The sequence below is a fragment of the Gymnodraco acuticeps genome, unplaced genomic scaffold, assembly GCF_902827175.1.
Source record: "Gymnodraco acuticeps unplaced genomic scaffold, fGymAcu1.1, whole genome shotgun sequence".
Lineage (NCBI taxonomy): Eukaryota > Metazoa > Chordata > Actinopteri > Perciformes > Bathydraconidae > Gymnodraco > Gymnodraco acuticeps.
The window spans coordinates 2,019,877-2,037,413 of NW_022990398.1; the positions used below are offsets into that span (position 1 = coordinate 2,019,877).

General features: G+C 40.0%; 1 protein-coding gene across 4 annotated transcripts in view; it reads left to right on the forward strand.

Moving 5' to 3' along the window:
- Nucleotides 1–17,537, forward strand: part of gdpd5b (glycerophosphodiester phosphodiesterase domain containing 5b) — a 54,498-nt gene that overhangs the window by 13,409 nt on the left and 23,552 nt on the right. For all 4 annotated transcript variants that reach the window (XR_004569844.1, XR_004569845.1, XM_034224729.1 and 1 more), the window contains exon 2: nucleotides 7,564–7,737. Coding sequence is in view for 2 of the 4 variants with exons in the window: in XM_034224729.1 (XP_034080620.1) it covers nucleotides 7,621–7,737 (117 nt within the window). In the remaining 2 variants the exon portion in view is untranslated. The remainder of the gene's footprint in view (nucleotides 1–7,563; nucleotides 7,738–17,537) is intronic.

Here is a 17,537-nt window from a genome sequence, read left to right on the forward strand (position 1 = left end):
TCCCTAAGGTCATCAAGACGACTTCAAACAAGTATTGCTGGCCAAGACCCATAAAGATGTCGCCTCTCACTGCAGCATGCCGTCTGTTTAAACATTCACTGCACACCACACCTCCATCCAGACATAGACTCTGGCAGCTTACCTGCTGAAAAGTAACAAGACAAAGGATTTCATAAAGATATCTAGTCATTGATTTAATGAGTATTTATTAAGTAAAATCATAAATCAAATACATAATACATCTTTCAATTAAACGGATGGTTGTTTAGAAATGACTTCGCATGAGAAAATCCCCCTTATCCGGTGTTAAAAATAAAGACCTTGGGAGTCATTTTCCTGACGTCAACCTTTTCTAAAATAAGGGCCAAACTGCTCGTTAGCCAGGATGCACTTAAGTCTGCATACTCAGTGCTTACTTGTGTTTTTGCTTACCGGCAGCTACCTAATCAGTATCTCCACCTTCACCTTCTAAAACGGTGCTAATGATTACACCTTTCTACTTGGGGGCTCTAGCAAAGTGTAATCAATCAATGGGATTTGTTCCAACATATATCAGTCATGTATCTCCCAAAACAAGGAAGTGCCCAATTAATCCAAAGACGAGATGCTTAGATAGAGCTGATATATCATTTATTTAAAAAAAACGTTGCAGATGAGTGACACTTTTAGCACGCTTAGAGTATATCATTTTCTTTTACAATATGTATGCAATGTTTGTCAGCAACTGGCACATCTGAGTGGACAAAGTGAGAGTGGTTAGTGGTGGGACTTAATGGTAAACTGTGGATAAACAGAAGCTGTGGGCTCAAAGCCTTTTTGGCATCGACTCATGGGAGTGATTTATGTTGAGGTTTGATTAGAATGATGTTAATGAATTGTGTTGGGCTGATTATATTTATGGTTGCATTCAGGGTTAGATTGAAGCATGCCAAACATTGTTTTAGTTGGGTAATGCAGAGGCTTTCTGCAGGAACTGGCATAAACAGCTGCATTTATATTGCACTGCATTGTTAATACATAACCTACAACACCTTAAAACCACCACAAGTATTTTGTACGCTCCTTTCCTGAGCTTACAAGGTCTAGTTAGTTCTCACATGTTCCTGTTACAGTGTCAAGTGAGTTTGAAAACACAATGTAAAAGAAACATTTTCTTTTTATTCATTCTGGTGAGCCAGATTTCTTTGTGTAGCAATAGGAAAATGCTGCTGGGTGCCTGAACTAAAACATTCCTATCTTTTCCATGTTCCCACAAAGTAATCTGGTAATGTGCTTGTGTTGTCATATGAAATGATTGTTGTGAAATTAGAGGTTTTCCATTGCTCTACGATCGAGAGCGACCCAACTGGTGTTTTAAGGTTGAATCTTGCTGCTGTGTTAAAGCTGGGGTAGGTAATTCACCTCAGAAACACTTTTTGTTATATTCCATGGAATTCTCTTAACATCCCGATAGCAATGAATTTATTAAATGCTTTGACAATAAATACGTAAATGTCATCTGTTGAAGCCGTGGCGCTGTAAAAAGCTAGACCAATCATCTGAGCCGGCCCGGCTAAAATAACTGGATGGCCTACCTGCCTGTCAGCCTTCCATCTGTGCACAAACTTATCTCGTGCCCTCATTGGTCATGTGCGCGTTCGTGTGTGTTGGAGGAGGGGCTCTGTAAGGAAGTCTGAAGGAAGGGGCAGATTTTTTCGGTTGTGTACTTTCAAATTCTAGCGCACTCAAGCTGGTTTATCCATTCTTACCTACCCTACCTTTAATAAGACAGTACATGATGTGAATGCAGTTTTTTGTCTTAGTATTTCATCAAAGTAGAAGAAACTGAATTCATAATGGGAGGGCCTCAGACGTCATTTACCGTGAATAGCGAATGCTCTAATTGACCCGGCGGAGAGAAGCCTTGTTACCTCAACTGTTATCTTAATCTACTATTTATTTTGAGACCATAGTTTCCCCCTGCATGAGATATAGCAGTAAAGTGTGAACATTCATACTCACAATATCAGATGTTTGGTTTCCGAGGAAACAGCCTTGGCTTTGACGCATGGAAAGAGAAATGAAAGTAAGCAGTGGGAAGCTTATCTTTATTATCTCTGTACTCAACCTTTGTTTAAAAAGCTGATGACATGTTCTTATTTAGCCTTTCAGGATAGATGAAGCCAGAATCGGCCTTTTTTAGACTTTTCGTCAGAACGTAATGCACTTGTCATTAATTCTTCAAGTTACATTTGAAATTAGAAAATCTTACATTTTGGACCGTTGATTCGCACTTTACGACACTGTTGCCAACTGACACAACACAACAATGACTCAACCAATCGCGGATACATAAACGCCTGTTTGTTTACTGTTCTAACACAGTTTGTTTAGCTCAAACAGAAAACGAGGTGAGTAACATGAGAGGTACCAAGAGTATTACTTGGAAGGCAAAGGATCTTTTGTGAGTTTATTTTAAATATTGCCAAGACTCCAAGTATATTTTCTACAGCGAGTGCTGAGGCAGCGCCAACAGCTCTGATGTATAATGACTCACTCATTGCTTGTTATAATGAGCTTTATCACCCATGTGTCACTAATCAACTCCCTCACAGCATCTTCTGATGCCACATGGTTCAGCTAAGTCTCCATGGAGCTTTGTTACTCGGTATCCAATACACATCTTAGCAATTCAGATCATTCAAAACATGAAGGGGATCAGGAAAGGACTAAGTGGAGGACGATTTACAGAGAAGAAATGGATCACTGAAATGCAGGTAGGAATGTGTGTGTTGTGAATTTAAAAACAGATTGACGCTTTAATGACCTTCATCAAAGTGAAGGTCATTAAATATATATATATATATATCATTATATGTTGTCCTTGTTTTTGCAACAAAAAAAAAAAACCGCCTTTGGTTGTAAGTAGCAAGATATATCATTAGGATTGAATTGATGCTATTACTCGATAATCAATACTCTTTAGCGGTCTGACGTATCAATACTATTACGGTTTATTTTTCATTACTTAATAATTGCTAGTATATTTACACAAAAAAGAGTAAAACCAGACCAGGATAATCATTCATTTATGTTTAAATATATCTGCATGTTTATTCTAGAGCAGCAAAATATATGTTTACAACAACAAAGTCTATAAACGTAATATCATCTCACATTACTGCGTGAAGTTTAGAAAAGTAAAGAACGAAGACATCAGTCAATAATATCATTCTTCCTGTTCTTTCCTCCTTTCTCCCCCATCAGTGTTGAGGAGAAACCCTGCCTGCAGGTAGCGCTGGCGGGGGGTGGGTGCTGCTGCGGGGGCTGCTGCGCTGGGCTGCTGCTTTGACTCATGCCGAAGCTATGTTTACAAGAATTTGCCAAATGTTAAGATATCTGGAAATAAGCCAGGCTAGTAATGTTTGTTTAAAACAGTGGAATGAGATATACTAAAAGAGCAGATCAAAATATACCGGTTTTCTGTTAACCCTTATTGGACGGGTTTAATTATGAATTATTCGCTTTTTACAAATTGTCATCGCAATTATATTAACAATGAGGGTTGAAAGAGCTCATCCCCGACACAGAGAGTAAATGAGATGCTGCAGCATGATAGTTAATGACAGCAAACCAAAAAAGGAACCAGAATTGTTGGAGCTTATTTAGCTCAGTGTCTCATTTAATACTGTGTATCGTACCCAAGTGTAACTGTGTAATGCAGAAGTCTAATTTGTTGTGCATGTCGATTCTCAGAATGATTCGAAGATGGGTTAAATGTTTGAGTTTTGGAAACACAATAGAAACATTGACATTGTAGTATTATGTTACAGTCATCAGATCAGACACATTTTGTAGAAGGGTTTTGAAATGCGGACGTGTATTTTTCCCCCCATAAGTGTGTTGGCCTTGGATCACAGTCCTCTGCTGCTTGCCCTCTCCCTCAGTTGCCTGGTCAGGAGAAGACACTGTTTTCGGCTGGGAAAGTGCTGAAGCATTTCCTCCCCTGCAGACTGTTTTCCCTCTCTGTGCCTGTGATTGGAGGAAATGAGGCAGCAGAAAAGGGGATGACAACAGCCGTTTAGGGGTTTTCATGCAACCCTCAAATCATCTCTTGTTCAGAGTCAGACAACTTGTGACAGACGCAAATATTTTACGAAAGCTACTCGTGCTGCGGTGGAAAGCTTTGTTCACTATTGATTTCACCGGTTTAATCTGATGCAGTCCTGATAGGATGGGTCCGCTAATACAATCTGAAATGGTGTTTAAACTCTCGGCATAGATGTCTTCTATAAAAATGTGTGATGTGAAGCTCACCATTTCAGCTGAGCTTTTTTTGGCTCTAGAGTTAATCTTACAACCTCATTGCCCATGCTTTATTAAACTTTAACTTTGCCAATTCATCACAGTTTATAAAATATGTAATTGTGTCCTCTGGGTCATTTAGCTGATGAGTTTCTGTCAGACACTTTGCTGATAAAAGGATTAACTGCAGCACATTTCCTTCTGTCTTCATACAGCTCTGATGAGGGTTGGGGCAAATTAACTCGGAAGTAAAATATGGATGACTCAAGGTGACAAATATGTGATCTCAGTGCTGCTCTCTCTAATTATGATAATATTGAAATGAATGGGCTGTTTGATGTTCAGCTCAGTTGAAGGAGCAGTGAAGTTTGTGATATAAATGACACAACTGGCACAAATGGAAGATTTAAGAGGTAAACATGTTGTGAATTAAGCCGCGTGAGCCACTGTGCTGAAACAACATGCTGTGGATACAGGTCTGAACGTTACGATTTGTCAACAAGTGACAACACGACGTGCTGAAAGTGGTTGTTACGTTGCCTCGATGAACACGCAAATGGAGCTTTACTTTGTCAGCTGCACGATTGTTTTTGTCTTGTTCAACATGCCCAGACACAAACACACGTTGTCCTACGTCATTAGGAACCGTGCATCATACACGCCCATCATTACAGCTCAGGCCTGCTAATATTAATATTAACTAATTTAATCAAATGAATATGTTATGTAGTGTTTGGGTTTACATACTGCAGTAGGAAACATTAATTAAAAATCATATTTAAAAATGTTTATTGAATTGTCAATGGGTTTATTTTCATTTTTTTGAATTGTATCCAAGTTAATTTACTCCTATAAAACTATAAAGTGAACAAAAGCTGAGCTGACAAAACAGCTTTTTAGTGAACAAATGATAAACCTGTGCCTTGTGTTAAAATAAGTGGAATTCAAAAAATAATTCTCTTAAAAGTAGGTCAAATTGTTTTTGTGCTTTTAATATCTACAATGAATTTCATGAAAGTGACTGGGACATTTTGATATTCCATGTCATAAACAGAAAGTCTGTCTAGTGAAATGCTCACCTGTTGTTCGAACCTTCTTCAAACTGCTTGACTCCTTAGAGCCCTGCTGCTAGATTCAAGGCTGGAAATGACTTGCTTACAAAGCTGTGATCCCCTTCAACCCGTCAGACATGATTTATTCATGAGACGCATCAGACAAGCATAATTGCTATGCTTGTTATCAAGCAGTTCCTGATCTGATCAAGGTTCAAATCCCTGGTTGGCTGCAGACAGCTTGAGAATACAGCGATGCAGACTCTCAATAAGATAATGTGATTATTTCTAGCACATTTTTCAGATTGTTTTAAACCAGGTTTTTTTCTTTCAATGCCTTCACACATTTCTCTGGCTTCATGTAGAGCGCTGCAGGGATGACAGCTGACAGTTAGCTTTGCACTTGTATTTTTCTTTTGGATAATTGCAGCAAATATTCTCTGTCAAACACATGTCTAGACACATTCTTCAGCTGGTTAATCTTCAGATATTAAAAGCACTTTTATTATTTTTGAAGCGTAAATGCAATCGCAAATGGTACAGTAAGAAGCACAACCAGAGGTTAAATGGAGGGCTATAAACAAAACCACCACATTATTTCACGTCACTGCTACTATGATAAAGACAGTCTTGTGTTCACTGTGATGCTGTTTAGTAGAACATGTTAGCTACTGCCTTTTTTATGACACTTAAACGCTTCAGAAATATCTGACTGGAATCTATTCTGACATATCGTACAAATTGCTTAAAAGTAGTTTTACCTAATTTCAGACTTCTAACCAAAAACCCAATCACAAAACCCATTGACGTCAAAACGAGGGAACCGCAAGTACTCAAATGTTATCTTATTTTGGGGGTTTTAGTTCTCATTCTTGAGAATGCAAAAGATGTTGAGAAGCCTTTGTAGGTGGTAGATTACAATACAACATTTATATATGTAAGGCATTGTCTGTCAAGAGCATTGTGGTCCTGCTGAGGTGGGCTGGAATCGTTGTACCCTTGGGTCAGGCCCACCCTCCTCAGAGCTGTTAATAACAGGAAACATGGCCACTGCAGCAGATGCTAATGAGCAGCTGCCTAGAGTCTGAGACAGCCAGATTACAGCAGGAAGAGTGTAGTTAACATGCAGACCTGCTCTGAAACATCACATCTGACTTAGCCGCATGCTAGCTGTGCTTCACAAACTGTTAAGAAGTGGTGTCGCCAGTGTAAATGCTTCAGGGAACATGATTGCGTGCTTATAAAAAGTTGTAATCATGTTTGTTTGATTGTTATCAGCAGAGATAATCCATTCATTACACTCAGAATGTTATGCTTTCGATGTCACCAAGACGAACTTTTAACTGCAGATTGATCAGAGGCAGTACAACGGGCTCCACCATGTCTCAGGGGAGTGAGGTAAACTTGTGATAACAGCCAGCACTGCTGTAATACCGTTGTTATTATAGCTCATTAGAGCCTCAATGCCGACACAGCAGCATTTCAAAGGGAGGACCGAGTTGTAGCTCAGCGTTTTCACGTCCAAAGCAGCCTGAATCTTTCTACCATTGTCAATAACTCAAAAATAGAAAGGCATAAAAGTAGTGCTGATACATTTGATCAGTATCATGATTCATGGTGCTCTGCTGCTCTTCCTGATTGAGAGGGTTTTTTGGTTCACTGCAACACAGAATTGGCTTTGTACCGCTCGCAGGTCTAGTAGTTGGCACGTGGACCATTAACACTGTTAAAAGCGGGATGCATCGATTTTCATACTGTAAGTTGAAGGGCTTTGCTAAAATGGCATTGTTGCATAACATCCTTGTTACGCCTGCTGGCCTGTTCTCTGCCTGGCCTTTCTTCTGGGCCTGACATAAAAGGGAGGGATGGGGCCTGCACGCTGTCTTTTGACCTAGATCTGGAGTGCCTGTGTGATATATTCATGGTCACTGTAATTTAATAAATGGTGGGCTCACAAGGGCCTGTTCAAATGAATGTTCTTTTTTTTCTTTCTTGATCATATTGATGAAAGCTCCTAGCAGTCAGTTGTCAATGGAAACTAGCGCTGGGTAACGAGGTCTTAATTTAAGGCCGGGCTTTGTATCAGATGCTTTTCAGGTCAGCATGTGTTTTCCATCAAAGTGCCTGACGTGCTTCACTGTTTGTTCCATGGATTGATTTTTTTTGTCCCAACACTTTTGGCCTCATGTTGTTAACATTTGAAATGCTTTTTTTTTTTTTTTTACAGGATACCCCATAGACAGTGGGATGTTCGAGCTCTGGATGCAGGACTGACTGAAGGAGCATGGTGAAACACCAACCCCTCCAGGTCTATGAGCGCCAGCTGTGTTTGTCCTGTATCACTGGGATCTACGGTTGCCGCTGGAAACGCTATCAACGTTCCCATGATGACACCACCAAGGTGAGAGGGGGGGGAAAAATACGGTTTTGTGATGAGCTACACCAATTTGAATTTCTGCATTTCTGCTTGTACAGACAATACAAAAAAACCATTGTAGAAGTTGTGAGAAGATTGAGATGAACAACACATCTAAAAGCTCTCCTGAAAGCTGTTGGAAAAAAGTTACTCGACAACATTCGATGTCTCCATAGTAACACACTCAAATGTTACTGTGTTCGTATGAAAGTGAATCATCACAGAAAAGGCACGCAGGTTGATTGCTTGTTTTTAACCAAATGGGAAACAATGTCCTTCGAGTACGCTACATCAGTGGTTCTCAAATGGGGGTACACGGACCCCTAGGGGTACGTTGGAGTACTGCAGGGGGTACGTGAGATTTATTTTATATAACATAAGTAATGCGTTTAAACAAACTACTAATAGTAGATTAACTACTTTATTCAAAGGTTTACAGTCATTCTGGATAATAAAATGGGGGAAAATAAACTGGGTGCTCTCTTTTCCTCTCCCTCTCCTGACAGACCGTCAGTCTTGTGCAGCTCGCTGAACCTGTAATAAGTGACCCGAAAGTAGTTTAGCTAGTTCCAGGGTAGATAAACGAGCTAAGTGTGTTAGGTCTAACTCTTAGTTTATTTTGCTTCGCTCAACGGTCCGTCACAGCGGACGGAGCTGTGATAATGCAGAGCTGCTTGTTCTCCGTCAGCAGCAGCTGATCTGATCTCTGATCCCTCTCTCGTGTCCGATTATACTTCACTCGCGTTTATTTCCAAATCTATCAGATCTAGCTAGTTCTAGTTAATGATTTGACTGCCTGCTTATCAAAGGACCTAAACAATAAGCGTTGCTCAGTGTGGCCGCAAAGTATAGCGCTGCATTATGCATATGTTTATATGAGGGTCAAAATCCTCATATATTTTTTTCTCTTCATTCCCCACGCCCCAAAATAAATAAATAAAGAAAGGAAGTTTGAGCAGTGTGGGTTTTATATGAACAGAGTTACACATATTTCAAAACGCGAAGTGTAATAACTGCAGTGGCCTCCCTGTCAGAATGACAAAGATCCTCAGTGAAGCACAAGCCCACGTTTCTCACTACATTGTAAGTACAACTTATTAAAAAGATCAGTTCAAGGCAACTAATGTCGTCTTAGTGTTATTGCATGATGTTGAAATTGGTTTGCCATGAATTTAGTGATGGATTGTAACATTTGAAATGTAACATTTAAGTGTTTCTCAGTTACAAGGTTGTTGTTTTAATTATTACATGTTACTTGTTAGACGCTTTTATCCAAAGCGACTTACATACTCAATACTGTGGACAATCCCCACAGGAGCAATTTGGGTTGAAGTGTCTTGCCCAGGGACACAACGACATGTTGACGGCAGTGGGGTTTGAACCTGTGCTCCCCTGATCCAAACACCAACGCACTAATCCACTGCGACACACGCCTCCTAAATAAATCAGACACTGATGGTGCAGCGCTGTACTGTACCTCTTTATATAGGCATTTTTTCCCTAACTTTGTTTTTGCGCTGATCAGGGGGTACTTTTTTTCAAAGGGGTTACATTATTGAAAAAAGTTTGAGAACCACTGTGGTACATCATTACTTTTTTTTAGTATTTGGTCACACTCCTATGTTCATTCTCTTTCAGCAGTGAATGATACATGATAATGTCAGTCTCTGTCATTTCTCTTGTCACTGTCATTTCAATGAGAGCTGTACTACCCAGGGAGATCGATGGAAAATGATATAACTTTTCAGCTTTTTAATAGCATGCCTCTTTTAAAATGTGAATTCCTTTTAGACGTTACAGTTTTTCTCATCTTCTCTCTACCTACATTTTGACAAACGTATAAAAAGGGATGGAAATCCTCTTTTTGGCTGCTGAATTGAAATGAGTCTTTTCACAGCTCAGAATAACAAGATGTTTGTGTAGGAAGGGTGAAATTATTGAACATGTATTTGTTTCTGTACAAACTACATAGAGAGGCGAAGTCCCTCCCTTTCCGGTGACCTCCATGGGACCTTATTTCGGAAAAATCATGTATTGAAGTCAATGGAGAGAGAAAACGTATCTTTCGAACCCGTTTGAATTGTGCCACGAATTACACATATGATGTTTGTCAATCTTAAATAATAATTTCCATGTCAAAAATGTCACATTTTCTCGTAAAACTGTTGAAATATAAGACTATGAAAAATACGCAACTAGAAAGACTACAAATCCCAGAGTCCCGGTCCCGCATGCTGGCTCTTACGGAACCGACTAACTCCCCTTGTGTGTATGTGCAGCTCTCAACATGCCCAGACTTGTAGTGATTTTCACCTCGTTCAATACTTTTCGCCTCATTCTGAAAGAAAGAAGTGAAATGTGCCAACGTGACGGCCATCTTGGTGTGTGGTGCGAGACGGGAAATGTAGTTCATTGAGCGGTTTCACACAAAAAAATGTGTTACTTCACAGTTTTACGACACATTTTTATTTTTTTGACTTGCAAAATTATCTTTTTAAGATTGACAAACATCATATGTGTAATTTGTGACACAATTCAAACGGGATCGAAAGATAATCTTTATCTCCCCATTGACTTCAATACATACTTTCTCCGAAATAAGGTCCCATGGAGGTCCCCCAGAAAGGGAGGGACTTCGCCTCTATCGGAAAAACGTTATAAAACCCACACATGTCTCTCCATAACTGTGTGCTCTTTCACTTCAATGTTCTCTAGTTACCTTCGACATTGATTTACAACAAACAATTCCTTTTGACCAAACATGTCCCTGCTGGCTCATCCTCCATAAATAACCTTGAGCTCTCAACATAGAGGTTGATTTGCCATGGCAATACTGCACTGTTCCAAAGTGTCTGTCATCTCCTACACTGTGGACATTTTTAATTAGTTTAATCAAATGTAGTTATCAATATCATCCATCAATTATTTTATTTACTTTTCTCCAGGGGTAGTTTATCGAGCCATGGCCTTGCAGGTGTTCGTGTGTCTGCATACGAGTCACATTTATTATAGTCTGGAAAGACAATGAAAGGTTATGAGATGAGTTTCTTTTGGCATTGAAACAGTTTTAGACAGTTAACATGTATGCCTATTTATGGTCACATTCCCAATCATGTCAATATATTCTTAATCAACATTTGTCTATACATTTTCTTTATAAAATCTCAAGTGTGCATCTAGAATAGTTGCAATTACCTCCCTAACAGTGTTATTTTCTAGTATTTGGCACATCTCAGGATAAGTATTACAGCCTACACAAGATAAGGAATTTGTCCTGACCTTTCCCTTTTATCTCTTCCATTCCGTATTTAGGAAGGACACACAGTTTATGTTGCTGCAACAAACTCAAACACAGCGCATCTACCCATGTGTGCACACTCATGGACGCAGGCACTAGATTGGATCATTTATTTATGCCCACATACCTCCTTACTGTAGACAAGCAGAAGCCTAGGACACACACAATCAACTTGTGGCAGTCAGCAGACGGATGCCAAAGAAAACATGTGGTGTGCATTTAACCTACATTGGGTGTATAAACAAACAGACTCAAATAACACGGGTGGTTATATGTGAATAGCTCTCGCATCATATAGAGAGCATTGCAGGACATAATAAAGAGACATAGATGTTTTCCCTGTCCTGTTTGCAGGAAACTGGACACCGCGTAGCTCTGTTTCCTGTTGAGAGTGGTTGTTCTTTCAGTCCAAATTATAGGATAGTGCCGAGTCAGCATTCTTTGTTCACCGGGCTCATCCTTTGTTTTGACCGTGTGGTGGCGGAACGCACTTGTCTTGACCCCCGCTGTAAGAAGCACACAGTCATTCACTCTGCGGGCTGTTTAGCCGAATCAGGATGTGGATATATTCCCCTCAACGTTCTTTTAAATTGTCCCGCATAATTAGTGATTGAGCCAATCGATACATACAGTCTTCTTGATTGAATTGTAGTGCAACTCCACTACAATTAGAAGAAGAATCATTCCTTAATTGTCATTGCACCAGGGACTACGACAATACAAATATATATATATATATTTCTTCCTGTAATTATGTCCTTTTTAATTATAAGATTCAAATTCAGAAATGCTAAATCTGTCTTTTTTTAAATTATTGTCATTTTAATGTATTGGGTTGCTTGTTTATTAGGTACTGTAATATACGTGGTGCAATGACAATAAAGTCATTATATCTTTTGGAATGTATGCGTTCTATCACTATTCTAAATATAGATAACTACTAAGCCTGCAGCCATGTCTTAGTGATGTCAGATGCTGCTATTTATTTGTATGACTTTAGAGTAGAGAGCTGTCTTTGCCATTGTCTTTTCCATGTGTCCTAGTATAGGTGCAGGTGACTGCATCTTTAATGATCCCAGTAAACAAACTGTGGCCAATCAAGAACAAGTATCAGCTACATGTAACCGGACCTGAGCGAATCACAGAAGCGTGAGAACTGAGAGTCTCAAGTTGAAACGACTGTAGACCCGTTCATAATCCACCTGCGTCTCGTTCAATAATCCCCCCCGTTTTTCATCTGTGTTCACTGTAATTAGCCATTCAGGTTAACTGCTGGCTGTCTGACTGGACGTTCTTTCGTCTTCATTCAAGGTGCTTTGTAGCAAGACGGTGGACGTCATGCAGTGCAAGCCGATCTGGCCTCTCAGTAATAATTGAAAGTATTTCCATTTAGCCAGTCTATACCATTCAGTCACACAAAGGCCTTAAAAATAGAAGCAAAGCTCCTCTGCCTTCATTTGTCAGTGATCCTTTGGTCTTCGTAAGCCGGTCTCTGATATATTGGTCATATTACTACTAGAGAGTTAAAGAGAACAAGCAGTTAGTGATGATGACTCCCCCATGTTACAGTGTTGCTTTGGATAGCAACAGTTACATTGTCAAAAGAAAGAAGATTAAATGAGCAGAGACATTATTGTAGTTCTTAATCATAACATGTTTCCATCTTCTCTTGCATCCGCTGAGATGTAATTTGTTGTGTAATATCAGTTTTTGGACAAGTGACCTTCTAAATGAGTCAGCTAATTTATTTTGCTTCTTCACATTCTTGTCCAGTCCTACTTCCAGCTGCCAGACTGAAAGGTCATGATCTTAAATAATCAGTTGTGAGGCAACTCAAAGAGGAGGCTGAGGGGATGGATGGTTTGAGATGTGTTTTATGGAGGAAATGGCAGCAACTCATATTGATTTTGACTCAAGTAGCTAGTGAATGTGAATGCACATGCATGTTCCAGATAGTGAAACCAAGGCCTTGAAAGATAAGGGATTTATCGTAGCGTTACTATTATTGACAGAACATGTCAAGGCAGGATTTCAATCTTTAAGAAAAGTAGTCATTTAACACTTTCCTTTAGTTTAAGGGCAATCACTTTATCATTGTGTGTGAGCTGCACATAGGTTGCTCTGCAGAGTACATACGGCGTAAGAATGAAAGCAGCTGTCGCTAAGAGACTGAAAGAAACTATTTTGAATCTATAGTTTCCCACTGTTAATGACTGAGAGCTCTGATAATTTATGTGGTCGCTGAACGACATATTTACTTTATCTGTTGTAATTATAACATTCCCAAGCTACTTCCTGGTGTGTGGCTGTTAAGCCCGGGCATGGATACAGAAAGTGACACCTGCTACATTTTCTTGTGCGGGGTCTTCATTTTTAAAGAATTAATCCCACATTTTCTGTAATTGCTAAACAGATCATTTGAAAAAAGAAATGTAAAGAATGATATTTGAATGTCATGAAGTGTGAGGACCTTCTGACTGGCTGGGACTGCCTTTGATCAAAGTGGTCTCATCTTGAGCTCATTTTCGAGTGTTGATCTTTCATGTGGGGAAAAAAATGATCAGATTTAGAGATCATTTGAAAAAGGTTTTTATAAAAGATGTATACATTCTAACACTCTAGAGATATTAAAAATCTCTGTAAAATACATCAACAGTTTCTGTATTCCACCACCCTAAAATAAATAGAGAAGTGGAGTTTCGGTCAGTATTAGTGACAGGATAATTGCATCGCTGTGGTGGCATGGCCGCATTAAAAAGCAGTTCTGGCCCTTTGTGAAATGCCTGGGACTTATCTGGATATGCTCAGGAATGTGACGGGGGACTGAGGTGTTAAAGATAGACGCCTGTGAGGCTGTGCCTGAGCCTCACAGAGAGAAAAGCTCTGCTTTAGTGAGTCAGAATCTCTCCTACCTTTCATTGCGTTACAAGTTTATTCACGCACACATGCCATGTTTGTGTCTGTTTGTCTCTTTCTCTCTGACAGCAAATATATTCAGGGGCATCCCACTGAATATTTTCTCCCCAGTGTTGGCATGTTAGCTGAAAGCATACTGAGCCAAGCTGTCAGACCTAATTGAATGCATCATTTCATTTTGTGATATCTACATAGGAAAATCCTTATATTGGCTATTACAACATAGTTTATATCATATGCTAAATGTGTAATGCATTTTGCATGATCTCCTTGCTTCTGTAGAACATGTCAGGATAGCTTAGTAACGTGCCAATGCAGCAGTTACTATTCGCCTTGTTTTATGACACATACATACTGTCGCCCACATAGATTGAGTTTGCAATCCCCAATGTAAAAGTGTACACTACAGTTTCTCAGCTCACATTAAGTACCAAGCACAAACATGCTTTATTATTTTTTGCCCTGTCAGCGCATACTTGGCTCTACGAAAGAATGCTCTGCTGAAATGTGTGCGGTTATTAATATAGTGGTAATCCCAATGCTTCCCTGTGTGATGTATAGGCTGTGGGGCTGTGTTTGTTCACAGTGTGCTGCTGTTAACAGGTCAGAGTTGAGCTATGTAAAGCTACTCTAGCTGCAGTTTGACATGTTGAATCTACACAAGCAGTCACACGTCAATGTGCATCTATCTCCATTTTTGGCCTGGGGGTTGACTTGAAAATATATTGTAAATCAAAGCACGGTATAAAGTATTGTCATTTGCTTTGTTCAAATAACCATATATAATTGTATGTTTTTAGTTAGCATGTACTTCATCCATGCATGAATAACCTGTTCTGTAGAGCATGAATAATAACCCTCCTATGGATACGACACCGCAGCCTGGATCCGACATGTTGAAGCATTCTTGGACGGATAAGAGCTCGTAGATCCTTCAGTCACGTTGGCATCATCATTAGTGGTTGCCCTTACAGGGAATGTAGGGCAAATGCACATCAGAGAATCTCTGCAACCATTATTAATGTTGCACGCCTCATTTGCCTGGTTATAATCTGATCGGGATTGTCCCAAAGGAGCTCAATTAAGGCGTCAGAGTATTTAGAAGTCAGTTTATTGCACATTTCTTTACACCAATCTTCTATAATTACATTAAATACATGTGATTAACTCCACCCGCATGACTCTCAAAAAGACATTCACCACACACAATGAGATATTCACCACAAATTACTGTGGTTTGACACAATTAAGTTTTATTTGCTAAATTCAATATTCAATGCTAATAGACCTGATGCCGGGGAGTGTAACACTGAAAAACAAGGGGAGCAATAATCACTATTTGATGCTGTGATCACGTACTGTGAAGAAATATTGGATCGAGGGTGTCGGCTCAACAAGAACAATTAAAGAGGCCTCAAAGAGTTATGTGACATTTTGAACTTCAAAGGATTACGGCTGTAAACAGATTTGAATAATCCAGTAAGCCTATTTATTAAGTGTATCATTAGCTGCTTTGATCGTAAGCCACTACAGTGGACCCGCTGTGAGCCACTTTAAAGGTGGGGTAGGTCATTTCGGAGAAACCAGCTCGAGTGCGCTAGAATTTGAAAATACGCAACCGGAGAAAATCTGCCACTTCCTTACAGAGCCCCTCCTCCAACACACACGAACGCGCACATGACCAATGAGGGCACGAGATAAGTTTGTGCCCCGATGGAAGGCTGACAGGCAGGTAGGCCATCCAGTTACTTTAGCCGGGCCGGCTAAAATGATTGGTCGTGCTTTTTACAGCACTACGGCTTCCACAGATGACATTTTTTAATAGATTTTTTGTCAAAGCACTTAAGATATTCATTGCTATCGGGATGTTGAGAGCATTCCATGGAATATAACAAAAAGTGTATCTCGAGCCGGTTTCTCAAACTTACCTACCCCACCTTTAAGTTAAGATAAATACAAACTGCAGGCAGAAAAGTAAAATGATATCGGCTGAATTTAATTTGCTCAAATTCTTTGTTGCAGTCATTTAAAGGTCCCATGTCATGCTTTTCCGGTTATTACCCGTCCCCTTGTGTGTTATGTAGCTTTTTCTGCATGTCTGCAGAGTCACAAACCCTCAAAGTACACCCTGTAGCGAGTAAAACTCTTAACACAGAAAATACCTGTCTATGCTGCCCTAGAACGCCTCATTGGAGATTTCTCTTTTTACATTTTTTTCTTCCTGGTCATAGTGGCGTAACGGCTCCTCACACATACACACTCACTCAGCCTTAACTTTTCTCACCCGCGGCTCTGTGGATCTCAGCCTGGCTGTGAGTGTGTGTGCTCAGGCTGAGCTCCGCTGTGTCTCGCTGTCTCGCAGACCCCACGCAGCAACCAGGAAACGACACCAGTAATCCAGCTCACACTGTCCGCTCCTCGAGCCCCACTGGGCGCAGCAGCGAGCCCCGCAACGTCCCACCAACACAGCATCCAGACCCCACGCAGCATTCTCATCTGTTTGTCATTACTGGTGTCATTTTCTGGTTGCTAACGCCATGGTAACACATAATCACTGTTCCGCTGTAACAGTTGTGGACTCATCAGAACAGAGTGGGCTCATAGGGAGGGGGGGGGGGCAGGAGCTCCAACAAGGCGTGTTGGACAGAGAGTGAATACACATACTATACAGAGATGCTGTATGAGAAACCAATGTGATTTTGGAACATTGAACAATGTAAATCTATTCTAGTAGACCTCAACAATGGAATTATGATCAGTAGAAATGGCCTTTAAATCTTTGAATATTTCTAAACAAAGACTTATGTGGCCCTCTCTCTCTCTCTCTCTCTCTCTCTCTCTCTCTCTCTCTCTCTCCCTCTCCCTCTCCCTCTCCTCCCACCTGCTTTTCCCAGATGTTAAGTGACTGAGTTCTCTGACGCATTGGTGAGTCAGCGAAGATGAATCAGTGTCACACTATTCTTAGTGTTTTCCTCAGAGACTCAATGTATTTGTCATAGTGTAAACAATTTTGGGGAATCCCTTAAGCCTCGTGAGTGCCAGAAAGCCCCTTATCAGATATATTTGTTAAGTGCAAGTGTTTTTTTGGGAGTGTATGCTTTTATAGGTTTTAAAATAAGAAGTTAAGATGCTGCAATGAATGTCCCTTCTATTTTTAGCAGCGTCTATTTTTCAAAGGTTCATTATCTATAACATCCATCCTTTATTACAATTTGAAAGACACATTTGTTCAGAAATGATAAGAAATAAATGGAATCTTAAACACTGCAGCTGTCTGAATGAAGTTCCTGGGACTAGCTGGAGAGAGCGTCCTTTGTGGTTTTGAAAAGTAATTCCAAATATTTTAATTACAGTTTACCACATAATTTGATTGAATCAAAGCTAATCCAATATCTTTGAGTCTTCCAAGGAAGAACCTGTCCTCCGTGTCCTCTAAGATGTCTCCAAAGGGCAAACAGCGTGGCACCAGTCAGAATAACTCTTAGAACAAAGCACCAATGACTGCTGGCATACACCGCTCTTTAAACACTGAGACAGAGATTGAGGTTTTCTCACGGATGTGTTCTGTTGC